At 38.2% G+C, this 17,506-nt stretch overlaps 1 protein-coding gene across 2 annotated transcripts; it reads right to left on the minus strand.

Annotated features, from left to right (window-relative positions):
* Positions 1-483: 483 nt before the first annotated feature.
* Positions 484-13,792, minus strand: LOC128202086 (uncharacterized). Of its 2 annotated transcripts, none has more exons than XM_052901111.1 (11): positions 13,600-13,792; positions 11,103-11,193; positions 10,368-10,414; positions 9,031-9,158; positions 8,141-8,244; positions 7,196-7,326; positions 5,448-5,500; positions 4,850-5,012; positions 3,314-3,418; positions 2,258-2,309; positions 484-1,108 (listed from the first exon to the last, which is right to left on the minus strand). In XM_052901111.1, exons 2-11 carry the CDS (start codon positions 11,179-11,181, stop codon positions 993-995), a joined length of 978 nt encoding a protein of 325 aa, XP_052757071.1. In that variant the 5' UTR covers positions 11,182-11,193; positions 13,600-13,792; the 3' UTR covers positions 484-992. The 2 variants fall into 2 exon arrangements, with proteins under 2 accessions (XP_052757071.1, XP_052757072.1); XM_052901112.1 differs by lacking the exon at positions 13,600-13,792 and adding an exon at positions 13,156-13,499.
* Positions 13,793-17,506: the final 3,714 nt, after the last annotated feature.

Genomic DNA, 17,506 nt, shown 5'->3' on the forward strand with positions numbered 1-17,506 from the left:
ATGTGGCAACTACTCGCTTATTTATAAAAAAAAAATATACTAATGAGGTGGCAAGCAAACATACGGCCCACCCGATGGTTGATGATGGACGATGATGGATGGGTTACCGTAGCCTATGAACGCCTGTAATATCAGGAGTATAACGCGTAATGCCGACCCTGAAGAAACCTCTTTACCTCCCTTTTGAAGTACCCCATGCTGTAGTCTCTTGGGAAAACTTTGGCAGGGAGCTCATTCCATAACCTGAGCGTTCGTGGGAGAAAACATCTCTGAAATTGCGTTGAACGCGACCATTGAAGCTGTAGGACATGAGGATGAACTCCCTGTCGATGGCGAGCCGTACGATGGTAGAATGTGGCCGTGGGCATCATATTGAACAATTCCTCTGAATTGTAAGCCTGGGATCATCCACAATTCTCATAGGTCGTATTGATATTGCATTTTAGAACAAAGATTTAAATGTATTGTAAAATTAAAAATACATTAAAAAAAAATTGATTTAATTACATATATACATATAACTACATTAAAAAAAATAGATTTAGAGAAATGACATATGACAGATAGGTTTAAAAATATAACATCCGAGTTCTCAGGAATGGCAACGCATGGGGGGTATCATGGGCGAAACAGTATACTCTGTTATGTCCATGGTACTGCTCATGTCTATAGGCGACGGTCACCACTTACCATCAGGTGGGCCGTCAGAGAATGCATGAATTCGTTGAACCAATCAGTCATTTACAGTTTTCATATCTGTAAATTCTTTCAGATAAAAAAAAATCCAAATCGCTTCACAACTGACAGAGTTATGAGGTGACAAACATATAAAAAAAAATACAACCGAATTTAGAACTTCCTTTTTCGAAGTCGGTTAAAACAATAAATTTACAAGCGCGCCTAAGTTCATTTTTTTCGGAAATTATTTTTAATCATACTAAAACTACCAGTCTCACTTTATGTCCGCACTAACGCATGTAGAACGTTCTAGACTAGCGCGCGATCGCGCCGTGTTTATCTTCTAGATGCTTCTTGAATATATTTCTCGAGCTGGACTCGAAGCCGCACGCGCCGCACACGAGTACCTGCATGGTGTTCTCGTCCTTGTCTGCAAACAAAATATATATGTTGGAAATATTTGCTCTGTGATCAATATTTCCTGTAACGGAACGTTGAATGAATCAGTGTGAGTAGAACTGGCAGATTAAAAAAAAAAGATTATATTTTTCTTTTATACAACTTAGAATGGCAAACAAGCTGACGGTCCACCTGATGGAAAGTGGTAACCGTCGTCTATAGACATGAGCAGTACTATGGACATAACAGAGTATACTGTTTCGCCCATGATACCCCCCCATGCGTTGCCATTCCTGAGGACTCAGGTGTTATTCCTCTGTACCCAGTAAATTCACGCCATATCCCACCCTTCAAACCGAGACACAGCCATGCAAACACATCTGCTTCACGGTAGAAACACGAATGGGACAGAGGTACTCAAGCAATCGATTTTTGTACCAAGTCTCCCTCTGGTATTTTCACTGTCTACGGTGTGCTTTACAGATGTGTAACGGTGGTATAATTTTGATTTGTCATAATTTTTGAGAAAAATTGTAAATAGTAACATGGAGCAATCAATTTTCATTCATTCATTCACACACACATACACACACGCATACGCGCACGCGCACGCACGCACGCACGCACGCACACACACACACACACACACACACGCGCACACGCACGCACACTCACACACTCACACGCGCGCGCGTGTACTCACATATACACACATATATATGTACAAAAAGCGGCCTTATCGCTAAAGCAATCTCTTCCAGACAACCTTAGATTATATAGATAGAGCATCGAGCCTAAAAACGGGTCAACTGTTTGTCAGCTTATTGTCAAATTAGCTGACTCGTTTGTTTTATCAGTGTTCTATATACTTACGCACACAATGTATCTTGACGTATCTATATTTAATAAATAAAATGAGTGTTTATGCATTAAAAAGATGCAGAAATTATAAGACAAAATAAATATAGAAGTTATAAAGGAATCACTCGTAACTATTGATCACGCAAAATTGTATGAAAAAGTTGAGCCGTTTTTCTCGAAGCATTTGTATGGAGACACTCTATCTGTATAATCTAAGTATACAACCTATTTCTTTTAACCAACTTCAAAAAAAGTTGGTTTCTCGATTCGACTGTATATATGCTTATATAAAATGTATATTTAAACAAAACCAACTCACCTTCGGAGATTAACGTTTGATGCACGTGTTTCTCTTGGACGTGCTTCATGAGCTGTAAAACAAATTAAACAAATGAAAAAAAAATTAACTAGACAGAATGGCTCACAAGCTGACGGCCTGCCTGATTAAAAGTGGTAACCGTCGCCTATAGACATGAGCAGTACCGTGGACATAACAGAGTATACTGTTTCGCCCATGATACCCCCCATGCGTTGCCATTCCTGAGGACTCAGGTGTTATTCCTCTGTACCCAGTAAATTCACGCCATATCCCACCCTTGAAACCGAAACACAGCCATGCAAACAGAACTGCTTCACGGTAGAAACACGAATAGGACAGAGGTACCCAAGCAATCGACTTTTGTAATCGGCAAAGTAGTTTTTGAGTTTATTCATTACAAACGTACATACACGCAAAAAATATAAATGTTTCCTCTTTATAATATTAGTGTAGATGTAACAATAGGAGCTACAGACAGCCCTCTATGTCGAGGCTGTTTCGACGCCGAAGAAACGGCCGCTCACGTAATCCTGAAACGTGAGGCTATGGCCCATCGACGTTTAGAAATCCTCGGAACGGCGAGGTCACTCTGAGGCCTGTGAAGAATCCAAGAAGCTTCTATGCTTCTGGGCGGAGCTAGGTTGGCTGTACTAGCCACGACTCATACGCACAACGGCCCAAATGAGAGGCTGAGCGCGGAAAATGAAGTCTTTCTCACATTTACATAGCGTAGATGTAAATGATGTAAGAGAACATTGGTTGAAATAATAAAGAATAGAAGAGGCAAAATGCTGGGACACCTTATACGACATGACGATTTTTCTAAGAGCATAGTAGAAGGAAAGATAGAGGGCAAAAGAGGAAGGGGAAGACCGAGGATTAACTACATGGGACAGATAAAGGAAACACTAGGCGTCATGTCGTATAGGGAGGTCAAAGATATTGCCTGCGATAGAGCTGGCTGGAGGAAGATGCATGAATTAGTTGCACCGACAAGAGGAGACTCTTAAATGAAAGGAAGATGTAAATGTAGATATAAAGTGCATGGGATGGTACCTGCGAGTGCGAGGCGGCCTTGTATGGACAGCGTGCACACTGCAGCGCGGCCGGCGCCCGCCCGCCGCGCCAGCGACCGCCGCCCGAAGCCGCGTGCTCGGCCGCCTGCCGCGCAACACATCACCATCATAATCATCACCCTCATAACCATCATCACAACCCTCATCATCATTCTCATCATCATCATCATAACCAGCATCACAACCCTCATCATCATCATCACTAACATCATCATCATCATCACCCTCATAACCATCATCACCCTCATAACCATCATCACCCTCATAACCATCATCACCTTCATAACCATAATCACAACCCTCATCATAACTCTCATCATCATAACCATCATCACATCCCTCATCACCACAATCACAACAATCATCATCACCCACATAACCACCATCACAACCATCACCATCATCACAGCCATCACCATCATCACAACCATCATCATCATCCTCCTCATCATCATCATCTACCCACTGCTGAACACATGCCTCCCAGGGATGGTTAATATTGCAGTCAAAAGTACTATCGAGCGTATGCTTTAGTCAATAACAATTTTGTCTAAAATAACAGTTAAAAGCACCTAAGCTACCTAGTAGCTTTTTCTGATGGGCGAAAATGGTATGGTAACCCCGCCTGCGCTAACGGGATACGCTGGCGGAGCACCAGTGAAGGGTGATAGATGAGAATGAAAACAGGTCAATTAGCCCATCATGATGAATTCATCAGGAATTAACCATGATAGTTTCCAGGGGGAACCGCGAGGAGGTCGACCTGGTTGGGTATATTGCTAGCAATGGGATTCCCAGTCTCCATTACTAACAATCCCTTCCCCGCTACCTAGTAGCTTGTACTATATAGTAATCTATCAGCAAATTTACAGTAAAAAATTAGACTGATTTTGCTAATCAATAGTAGGTACTTTTGAATAACTTCAAAGATTAACTAAACTTAAAAGTTTTGACTGCAACATTAGTAATCCGAACTACCAGTCCCATTGCTAGCAATATACCTCGTCAGGTCGACCTCCACGCGGTACCCATTGGAAACCATCGTGCTGAATTCCAGGTGTATTCATCACGATGGGCTAACTGACCTGCTCTTTCTTTTAGGGGGAAAGGGATCGTTAGTAACGGAGACTGAGAATCCTATTGAACCGCGTGGAGGTCGACCTGACAATTAGAGGGGAGGGGAGAATTAGTCCCCATTGCTATCAATATACCCATATTGATAGCAATGGGGACTAATTCTCCCCATTACTAACAATGCTTTTCCCTCGGAAATGACAGGTCAGTTAGCCCATCGTGATGGATACATCTGGAATACAGCACGATGGTTTCCAGGTGGGATTATGTGGTAGTCGACCTGACAGGGTATAAGGGTACTAACAATGCCTCCCCCCCCCACCTCCAATAGGGCATATAAGTAGCAATTAGATTGCTAGTCTCCATTTCTGACAATCCCTTCCCCCCACCATGTATACATATGTTAAGACCTTGAGACGGCCATAGTTCACAAGTAGCTCACCTTGTGGGCGGTCATCTCCTTGATGGCGTTGCATTTGAAGCTGCAGACCTTGCACGAGTAGAGGAACAGCTTGAAGTTGGGCGAGCTGAGCAGCTCGTGCGGCGGCGGCAGGTCCGACTTGCGGCGGCGGCCGCGCGTCCGCCCCGGCCGCGACACCAGCGCCCTGCCGCGACAACATTTGTTACAATATGGACCCGACCCCGAACGGGGAACTCACCAGTTTGGATTCTTCTAAGTTCTGGGGCCGAGCTGAGTGTAGGTTGTGGCGTGTTTGGGGGTAAAAAGAGACTTTGTACAAAAGTCAATTGCTTGGGTCCCATTCGTGTTTCAACCGTGAAGCAGTTGTGTTTGCATGGCTGTGTTTCGGTTTGAAGGGTGGGATATGGCGTGAATTTACTGGGTACAGAGGAATAACACCTGAGTCCTCAGGAATGGCAACGCATGGGGGGTATCATGGGCGAAACAGTATACTCTGTTATGTCCACGGTACTGCTCATGTCTATAGGCGACGGTTACCACTTTCCATCAGGTGAGCCGTCAGCTTGTTTGCCATTCTAAGTTGTATAAAAAAAAAAGATAAGAGAGAATTTCAACTTACTTCGCCTTCTGAAGCTTCTTCGCCCTTTCCAATATCTCAGCAGGGGATAAGGCCTGTTGAAAAAATAAATTAAAAATAATTAACTGTTATGGAATTATTTATTTATTTATTTAAACTCTATTGCAGTGTATTATTGTATATGTACATATAACTATTGTCAATTTGTTTGTTTGTACATGCTAATCTCTAGAACTTTCCGTGGTTTTCCCAACAGACTACAGCATGGGGTTCTTCAAAAGGGGAGGGGTAAAGAGGTTTCTTCATTTATAGGCTACGGTAACCGCTTACCATTGATTGCTCGGTTACCTCTGTCCCATTCGTGTTTCAACCGTGAAGGAGTTGTGTTTGCATGGCTGTGTTTCGGTTTAAAGAGTGGGATATGGCGTGAATTTACTGGCTATAGAAGAATAACACCTGAGTCCTCAGGAATGGCAACGCATGGGGGGTATCATGGACGAAACAGTATAACTCTGTTATGTCCACGGTACTGCTCACGTCTATAGGCGACGGTTACCACTTTCCGTCAGGTGGGCCGTCAGCTTGTTTGCCATTCTAAGTTGTATAAAAAAAATGTGGGCTCGAATGCTTGTTTGCCACCTCAGTGGTATATAAAAAAAAGAACTACCGGTCGGATTTGAAAAATTCTTTTTGCATTTTCTAGCTCATTACATGAGGAACGTTACAGACTCAGCGACACGCTACGGAATCGAGCAACGCCGCGGTATACCGTTCTATCTGTTCTCCTTTAACCAAAGGTTGTCTGTAAGAGATCGCCCTAGCGATAACACTGCCTTTTGTACCTTTATGTGTATATTTCAATCTGTATTTATGTTACTGTATTTCACTTGAATTATTCACTTGTCATTGTATATTTTTGTATATGGTGCAATAAAGAGTTAAATAAATAAATAAATTTATTTATTAATTAAAAATAATTATAACATTATAACAGCAAAAGCCAAATCAATATTATAAACCTAGTGTGCCAACATACAAAGTTATAATAAATGTATTTTTCTCAAACATGCTTGGAAATGTGAGCATTACTTTGACAATCTTCTTAGAGATAAATCAAAATTGCCGTACTGGCCAGATACATGCGGGCAACGGCCGGCAAAAGTTGTATGAAAATCCATATCTGTCATGTTTTGCGGCCAGATAAAGTACTATGTAAACTCATATCTGTCGTATAATTTAAAAATGGAATGACCTTTTACTTCGAAACATGGCTACCAAGGAGGTAACTAATAAAAGGTTTTATTTAAATTTCGAACTGGCTTGCAAATAGAAAGCTGTTTATTGAAAAAAAAAACAAAGAAACATTATGGCACATGAAAAATTATTATTATTCGTCATTGAACTTAAAAAGTAAAATTGTGTTTTTGATTTCCGCGCATTGATTGAGAAAAGTACTATACAACCCTTAGCCACAACTAGGCATTGATGGACTCACGTATGTCTGCCGCGGCTACGCCTCGGCCCACATTTGCACGTTCGCCCATCAATGCCTCAGTTGCTGGCCGCTGCAGTAATGTACTATATAACCCGACTCTAGATATTTGTGAGCCGCTTGCAATATCTTTGGCAGGCTGCTACTAAATATATCAATGATTTTTATAATATTATTTAATAACCGTACTGCGTGAGTTAAGGCATCCTGCTGAAGTAGGCTAGTTCCTACTGGCGGGAAACTTAACGTAACCGGACGACGTTACGTTACGGTATGGTACATTATTCACATGTTGTACCTTTTTCTCCAACTTCACCGGCTTCACGCTCTGCTCCTGGTTTCTGTTCGTCTGCGGCAGCGTGGACTGGAGGAAGACCAGCGGACCCTGCTCGTCGTTCACCATCACGTACGCGTCCTGGTTGTCGGGGTCTGGAGACATTGATAATGTCTGACCATCAAATTGTACTTTAATTTAATTACTTGCTGCAATTCGTTCATTTTGCACTGTCTATATTGAAGTAAAAAACTAACATTGCTGGGTGGCGATTGTCATTTATTTGTTTCACAGAATAACTAGTGTACTTTCTTTATTTTTCTGGTCTGATCTTAAGTTATAATATGTTCTAGTTGTTAAGCCCTCACATTGTGTAAGATCTATGTGTATACTTGAATCTACCTTACAAACAATAATATAAACTTATATATAATAAAAAAAAAAATTGATTAAAGAAAAAAAATCAAAATATTTATTCATTCACCACAATACGGTATGTACTCCTCCTAAACGGCTTTACTGATTTTTTTGAAATTTTGTGTGCATATCAAGTAGGTCTGAGAATCGGCCAACATCTATTTTTCACACCCCTCAATGATAAGGATAACCTACCCCTAATTTTTTTTTTTTATTTTTTTGACAAAATTTTTTATTTTTATTTTATTATGATTTAGCATTTAAAAATACATACAAATCTAAATTTTCACGCTTTTACGATCAACCCCTGTTTTTTAATTGCGAATTTTTATATGCCGCAATAGGGTTGCAAGATGGCATTCGAATATAATAATTGTAGTAGGATAAATTTTCATGTACAGTTCTCGAAATAATGTATATGGTAAAACAACGTTTGCCGAGTCAGCTAGTATATATATATATATATATATATATATATATATATATATATATATAAGTGAGAAACGGGCCCGGTAGTTCCAAGTAAGAGGGGCAGGAGGTCTCGAGGCTCACCTTCATTATCGCTGGACTGCAGCACGCAGGTGACGGTCGAGTCCGCCGGTATGTCGCTGGTGGTCTCCGCGTTGGCCACCAATTTGTACGAACCGTCGTCGCATCTGAAATACGATGTATTGGTGAACAAGATTTTTTTACATAAACTATATTTACAACTTAGAATGGCAACAAGCTGACTATATATTATATTCCATATTTTTTTAATGTGTGATAATGGAATGGTAACCCCGCCTGCGCTATCGGTATACACTGGCGGGGCACCAGTGAGGGATGATAGGTGAGGATTAAAGCAAGTCAGTTAGTCAAATGACGAATTCCACTAGAATCAATCACGATAGTTTCCAGGGGGAACCGCGTGGAGGTCGATTTGATACGATGGATTGCTAGTTATAGGGAAATCAGACATCACATAGCAGTTGATATAAAATAGATATTGTAACTGGTTAAGACCAGAATATTCTTTTTTTACCACCACCTAATGAAAAGTGGTAACCGTCGCCTATAGACATGAGGCAGTACCATGGACATAACAGAGTATACTGTTTCGCCCATGATACCCCCCCATGTGTTGCCATTCCTGAGAACTCAGGTCTTATTTTACTGTACCCTGTAAATTCACTGCCATATCCCACCCTTCAAACCGAAACACAGTCATGCAAACACAACTGCTTCACGGTTGAAACACGAATGGGACAGAGGTGGCCAAGCGAACGACTTTTGTACAAAGTCTCCTTCTGGTATATTGATAGCAATGGGGTCTAGTCGCCCCATTACTAACGACTCTTCCCCCTCGAAAGGAAGGGGTGGCCCATTCTATGCGTATATACCTAGCTATATAAATTTCTTCTACTAGTAATAACACGAGAAGATAGGATAAAACTCCATACCTGACCAAAGTCATGTTGAGGAGATCCAGCTGCATAACGGACTTGTCGGGGTTGATCACTTGCACATAGCGCGATTGCGGGTCCACCTCATCCGACTCCAAGTCTGGCAGGATTTGGGCATCAGGGTGCTGGAAAATATACATTAATGTTTCACTCAAAATTCCTTGTAGAGCATTTTTATGACAATGGAATGGTGACCCAGTCTGCGCTATCGTATATTGTAAAAAAAAATATTTATATAAAATAAAATGTAAAACAAAATCTTTCTTCCACGCACAACCACTCTTTGGAATCAACTTCCAGCAGCAGTATTACCAGAACCGATACGACAACATAACCTTCAAGAAAAGAGCATATTCCTTTTTAAAAGGCCGACAGCACACCTGCGATGCCTCTAGTGTTGTGGGTGATCATGGGCGGCGGTAGTCACTTACCATCAGGTGAGCCGCATGCTCGTTTGCCCCCTGCGTTGTAAAACAAAATCCAAAAGGATTTTTTCTAATTCGTAAGTAAATACGTCATTTCAGCCATTATCTGTCCACTGCTGGACATAGGCTCCCACCATAGACTGTCATAAAGAACGGGACCGTTCCTCATGACAGTTCACCACTGGGGGATTTTCATTACATATTACTGCATATTATTGCACTTTAACCGACTTCGAAATAATTAAATTTTATTTTTTTCTTAAGCAACACAGTATGAGAATTTCCATCAGGTGGGCCGTCAGCTTGGTGGCCATACTAAATTGTATATATTGTTGGCGGTATTTTTTTTTTATATACAACTTAGAATAACAAACAAGCTGACGGCCCATCTGATGGAAGGTGGCAACCATCGCCTATAGACATGAGCAGTACCATGGACATAACAGAATATACTGTTTCGCCCATGATACCCCCATGCGTTGCCATTCCTGAGGACTCAGGTGTTATTCCTATGTACCCAGTAAATTCACGCCATATCCCACCCTTCAAACCGAAACACAGCCATGCAAACACAACTGCTTCACGGTTGAAACACGAATGGGACAGAGGTACCCAAGCAATCGACTTTTGTACAAAGTCTCCCTCTAGTATCTCACTACTTTGTACCTCCACCTTTCACTGGAACTATATAAGCCAAAGAAACCCGAATACAGACCTTTTACGACCGTCTGGTGTGGACTCGAGCATCTCTCATCTCTGTTATTTTATTTGATGAATGGTAATTTTTTTATTATATGTTACATTAATGTTATTATCTATCTTTGTTTGTGTACTTTATGTGATTGCTAATTGCTTGTGTCTACCCATTAAACTGAATTCTAAGTAAATACCTAAAAATATATAACTTGCCTGATCATTTTTTTCAAAAGGCGTCACCTCGACAATCTGCAATTGTCCTGCAAAACAAAAACATTGTCACATTGACGACTTTCTTTTTTTTTTTTTTGGGTGTGAGTAACATATAGGTAATATATACCAATATGCCCAGGATTCATGTCGATACTGTACCCCTAATGCTTAAAATATCGTTACAATATGAAAATACAATAAATAATTGAATTGAAATGAAAAAAAAAAACTGCAAAGTATTGCTACTCAAAAATATTATATTTATTATATATGAAAAAATTATTTATTGTATTTGTTATTAAATATATAATAATATATCTTTATTTATATATTATATATATAATAATTTCCAACTGTATCGGGTTGACTGGAAGAGATCTCTGTCAGAGATAAGTCCACCCTTGCTCACAATATTTACATTAACAATGTATTTTACAAGTGCAAAAAAGAATATACATTACGTACAATATATATATATATATATATATATATATATATATATATATATATATATATATATATATATATATATATATATATATATATATATATATATATTATTGTAACTTACTATTGTTAATTCTGCATGTACAAATATATAGTATTACTTCTTGTATGTTGGAAGGAACTAGCTTACAAGGCACAGGTTACCCTAATATGTAAGCTAGGGCAAAAAACAAACTAACAATGCAACCCTTTATTTGTTAATAAAGAACTATTATATAAAAAAATTACCATCTTTATATTCGGCAGACAGGATCTGGGAATTATCTGCGGTATCATCCAGGTGCTCCACATGTTCCACATCAGACATTGTCGGTTAACACTGGAACACAATTGCATATTTTTTTTAATGTGTAACAATGGTATGGTAGTCCCACCTGCGCTATCAGTATACACTGTCGGGGCACCAGTGAGAGATGACAGGTGAGAATGAAAGCAGGTCAGTTAGCCCATCGTGTAGAATTACACAATAATTAAACATGATGGTTTCGAGGGGAAACCGCATAGACGTTGACCTGATAGGGTACATTGCTAGCAATTGGGTCTAACAGCCCCACTCTTCAAACAATCCCTTTCCCTCACAATTACTTATTAAGTACTGTCTTACATAACAATTTATTTATTTGATCAACTGGTTGGGCTTTACGGTCTCCCAATATGCTCACCCAGAGTGGAAAGAATAGAAAGTAATAGGAACTAAGGGTCCCATTGCTAGCAATGTACCCTATCAGGTTAATCACCACGCAGGGGTAGGGGAGGTGTTGGTAATGCGGATTACTAGTCCCAATGCTACCAATGTAGCCTGTCAGATAGATCTCCATGTGGTCCCCCCTGGAAACCATAGTGCTAAATTCTAGGTGTATTCATAACGATGGGCTAAATAACCTGCTTCATCCTTTATAGATAATCTGGTAGTATTGTTTTATTGTTACCCTATTCCCTTTGGCCGCAACAGAATATCAGTGCTTTGCTCTTTTGAGGGCGAAGCAATAAACTGAGCTGTGGCCATTTTGTATTGTTATGGCACACATACAAAAAAAAATTGTGCTTTATGTATTTTTTTTTTTTAATAATTTATGTTATCATGTTTTTATGTATATGTTATAATTTGTGTGCTGTAAGTAATTTTTTTTTTATATACAACTTAGAATGGCAAACAAGCTGACGGCCCACCTGATGGAAAGTGGTAACTGTAGCCTATAGACATGAGCAGTACCATGGACATAACAGAGTATACTGTTTCGCTCATGATACCCCCCATGCATTGCCAATATTGCAGTTTATAGTTGCCAGTAATGCATATAAATTATCTATCTATCTACCTATCATCCCTTACTGGTTTGCCACAGGTGTTTATCGATAACGCAGGCAGGGTTAGCATTCCATTATCATCCATTAAAAAAAGTCCCTCTGGAAACCATCCTACTGAATTCTAGGTGTATTCATCACAGTGGGCTAACCTGTCTTTTCATTTTCACCTATCATTCCTCACTGGTACCCCATCAGAGTATACCGTTAACATGTGCGGGATATCATATCAGTGGTTAACCATCACCAAAATTTATGACTATTGGTTAAGCCGTTAAACAGATCAGAAGTAACAAACAAATTCACATTAAATATACAGATACAGTCTAATTTTTCTTTTTATTGGATGAAAATGGAATGGTAACTCCGCCTGTGCTAACAGGATATGCTGGCGGGGCACCAGTGAAGGGTGATAGATGAGGATGAAAACAGGTCAGTTAACCCATCATGATGAATTCGTCAGGAATGAACCATGACAGTTTCCAGGGGGAACTGCGAGGAGGTGGACCTGATTGGGTATATTGCTAGCAATGGGATTCTCAGTCTCCATTACTAACAATCCCTTTCCCCCAACACAGTCTAGTTAGGTACAATAATTTCAGATGTTAACTGTCCACTGCTGAACATAAGCCTTCTTCATTAGGAGTTTTGCCAGTAGTTGCCACTCTTGGCAGAGAGGTTGGGAACAACAGTTAGGCTTTTAGAGACATTTTAAAAGCTGCTATCAATCCCTCCATTAAGTTCCTATTTAGTGTTATATGTGTTGTGTGTATTCCTATTTATTCCCCCCCCCTCCACTAGAGGCAGTGATGACCTAAAATGCATTGCAGGTAGTCAGTGGATTGCAGGGATACAGGTGGCTCAGGACCGTTCCTTATTGCAGTCTATGGGGGAGGCTTATGTCCAGCGGTGGACGAAGAATGGCTGAGATGATGATGACAATGATATGTAGGTAAGTTCGTTACTGAAAACCTACTGAACGAAATTGGATATGTTTTCACAATTGGGTTCCTGAAGGTGTAACTTGTATATGTTTCTTGTAGGTACGTCATCTAATAGCGGTATTTGGTTTCCCTTCTTTTGAAATCCACGTTACGAAACAGCGGGTAAAAAGTTACTTTATTATATTAATAAGGATTAAGATTTGGGTCAGTGGATGCCCATAGAGGCGATGTAAAGATAACATACTAAAAATTATTTTTTAAATTAGGTTATGTTGTATAACACAGACTGCTTTATCTATCGTTATTATTTCGAAATTCCATTTTTTTATTAGTGATCAATTTTAATAATAAAGGTAAATAATATAAGTCTAATGTCAAATTGATAATCATTTTTTCTTGCAACACTAAAATACAAAATGAAATCGGTGTTTCTAGTTTGTTCCAAATGATTTTATGTTTATTGCAACAATACTTACATTTCTATTTGATGGCAACAATAATTTTAATATAATAACACAACGCGTGTGTAAAAACACCTAATTATAACACAAAACTAAAGATTGAATTAACAATCTGATAAAGCACTTGTAGTAAAATATGTTCTTTATTTCTATATTTAAGACAACAAGACGAAAATATAAGAGAAATGATTCGTTCATAAACAGGGTTGCTAGCGTTTAAAATAATTACCCCATTTTTTTACGCAAATATAATTATTACATACGCAAGCATTATAAGTATTATACATATATTTTCAAAAATAATTTATATGTTTATTAATATTTTTATAAAATATTTTACAATTTTGTTTTTCTTTAAGTACTGTTATCATTGGCATCGATTCTGAATTGACATTTCTGTAACTCTATATCTAAAATTAAAATTTAATTTTGATATCACAGCGTAATTTTTACTGTAAAAATTAATATGTACTAATTTTGTAATATATTTAAGTTAAAAATATTATAATTTTTATTTATGATGGTCCATAAAATAAAAACTTAAAATATTAGATTAAGAGACAAATTTATAGAAATGGTAACTCAGAATCGGCCTCATTATCAACTTGATGGTAAATGTCATCAATTTCTATCTCTTTCTTACCGGTTTGTATTTGATATTTACATTTCACTCATGAATTCAATACACAGATTGTAGATTCGACCAATCCGATTAAACGCTCTATCAGCAAATCAGAGAAGAGCTTGCAATTGTCTTTTACTGACTAACATAGGATCTACTTTAAAATTACAATATTTCAAACATATAAACAAATAAAAATAGAAACAAAAAAACAATGAAATAATGAATAAATAAATGTTTTTATATCACCATTTCAAACTTAGCTTTATCGAGTCTACTACAGGCTAAAAATAAACGAATGGCGCCAAGATTCTAAAACGCGCTATCGAAGTTTTTCGTTCAACTAAGTATATAAGAAGAGTACAATGCTTCTAAATCGGGAGGTCCGTGGCTACTACGTGGGCCGGTGCTGGCAGGGAGCCGGTCTAATTCCTTGCCATCAGATATGTTGAAGCGTAAAGCAATCATATATGGTAAAATAATGTCAAATATGTCAAGAAAATGATAAAGAGAGACTCTGGTCTCATCCACACGGTAGTAGCTGATTTGACTTCCTTTTGCTTGTGAATAAAAAAAATATTAAATATTGTTTTTATTTATTAACATAGTCTTTAACAAACAAATTTATAACGATTCAAAGAGTTTTAAAATATACCCTACCGGGTGTAATAGTAATGTTTCTTATTTTTGACTAATTATTTATTATTAATCAAATATTAGAAATATTAGATTAAAGATAAATCGACTCGTAAAAAAATAATTCATAACATCTAGTTGTTAATAAATGCGTTTTATTTGTTTTAAATAAGAACTTTGTATTAATAATCTCACACAACAAAGAGTTTGTAAATTATTTATTATGGGTGAAACAGTATACTTTGTTATGTCCACGGTACAGCTCATGTCTATAGGCGACTGTTACTACTTTCCATCAGGTGGGCCGTCAACTTGTTTACCATTCTAAGCTGCATAAAAAAAAATATCTACTGTAGAAAATTATTTATTTAAAATAGGTTTGATAAGTAAGTATTATTAGATATAAGAGATTAATATCATATAATAAAAAAAAAGATTAAAAAAGGAAGTCAAAGTCGCTACATCGGTCATTGTGAAAGAGCTCTCGTATGAAGATCTCATCAGAATGTGTTTTGTAAACCATTTTTAATATTTAAATCCCATACATGACGACTTAACTGACGTAATCAGATGGCGAGGGTTTAGACCGGCCCCCCGCCACGACCGGGTAACCGTGTAGCGTGGGACTCCCCAGAAGTATTGGTTCGATATCAGTATTTATACGAAGCCCATGAAAAACTTCGTTAGCGCGTTTCAGGATCGCAGCGTTCATTGGATGCCGACGTGACGTAGTATTACGTCGAGTAAGGCGTAATGAGTCGAGACGAGTTTATGCAGTTGTGGGACAAATCGAATTTATTTTATGAACAATAAATAGAAGGACGATTATGTAATTACTTGGAAGCGAAGTATAAAATCTTGTCCAATGTGGAACTAGATACATTAAAAATTAATTGAATTTTCAATTGAGAAGTGTTCATACCCACATAATTGACTCGACTGTAAATGATAGAGCGAATATATTTATTGTGCACAATACACAACACAGAACGCTATGAGAATACATAATACTGTTAATATAACTCATGGATTACAGGCGAGATATTTCATCTTTGCTATTGTTAGACTGGCTATTGTTCAAAAGTTCCCAAAATCAATTACATGACGTTATATATATATATATATATATATATAACGTCATATCTAACGTCCATGTAACACCTATATCAGCTACGATAGAAAACACTACGCTCAAAGTTGTCGATGAGTACCTATGTATATCTGGGAAAGTTGTCCGAATGGGTAAATCCAACTACGACCGAAAGGTCAACCAAAAAATCCAACTCGGCTGAGCAGCATTCGGAAAACTATGCCATAACTTTTCATCCAAAATACCTCAGTTTGAAGACAAAGGTCTTTAACCAGGGCGTGTTGCCACTGATGACTTATGGAACTGAAACATGGTCCTACACGATTGCCTGTATTCAAAAACTTCAAATTACTTAGCGGGCTATGGAGAGAGCTATGCTCGGAGTCTTTTTGCGTGATAGAATCCGAAACAAAGATATCCGTAAAAAACCAACGTAACCGACTTAGCCTGAAGGATAAGCAAGCTGAAGAGGCAATGAGCTGGTCACATAGCTCGAAAAACCGACAACCGATGGGGAAGAAATGTTCTTGAGTGGCGACCCCGTATGGACAAATGCAATATAGAACAAACAACCCCCATTGGATGGAGTAGCGACCTCAAATGCATTGCAGGGAATCAGCTGTTCTTTACGGCAGTCTCTCTAGTCTAGCGGGAGTCGGGATAAAAGTTCTCTGTAATCTAAGATTTCACTGATAGAGAACTAGAAACATTTTAATTTTTTATTTGTAAGCTTAAAAATATATAATTGGTTTAAAAAAAAAATATTGTACCTATACAAAGCTTTATTACCAGCGAGTAAAATGGGTTGTATTTATTAAAAAAAAAAAACCGTGCGAAGCCTGTGCGTTTCACTAGTATTTTATACAAAAGCTACACGAATAAATAATAAATAATAAACAAAATCATTCGAATCAACTAACAATTGATATGAACTTCCGTAAAATAACACCTTATCCAGTGAAATAGATAAACAAATGTCAAATGGGTAGATAAATCGCTTTCTCTGTGCATTTACATTAAGAAACCATTTCTTTCTACTATTTATTTTTTTATAATTGTTACACTGAAATTTTGTTAACGTTCCTTATTGCATAGTGACGTCTCCGGGTGTACCGTACGAGTGAGCTCATTGAACTAGAAAAAGAAGACTTGCGTCACCTTCTTTTCGTAATTTATAGGTGATTAATGTTTTTTTTTTTTTTTTTTTATACAACTTAGAATGGCAAACAAGCTGACGGCCCACCTGATGGAAAGTGGTAACCGTCGCCTATAAACATGAGCAGTACCATGGACATAACAGAGTGTACTGTTTCGCCCATGATACCCCTCATGCGTTGCCATTCCTGAGGACTCAGGTGTTATTCCTCTGCACCCTGTAAATTCATGCCATATCTCACCCTTCAAACCGAAATACAGCCATGCAAACACAACTGCTTGACGGTTGAAACACGAATGGGACAGAGGCACCCAAGCAATGGACTTTTGTACAAAGTCTCCCTCTGGTAATATAGTAACGTCATAAAGTTTTTACATTATACAAATATTAATTAATAAAATACGTACTAAAAACATTC

The sequence above is a fragment of the Galleria mellonella genome, unplaced genomic scaffold (genome assembly GCF_026898425.1).
Source record: "Galleria mellonella isolate WM207_F2 unplaced genomic scaffold, CSIRO_AGI_GalMel_v1 utg746, whole genome shotgun sequence".
NCBI classification, from domain to species: Eukaryota; Metazoa; Arthropoda; class Insecta; order Lepidoptera; family Pyralidae; genus Galleria; species Galleria mellonella.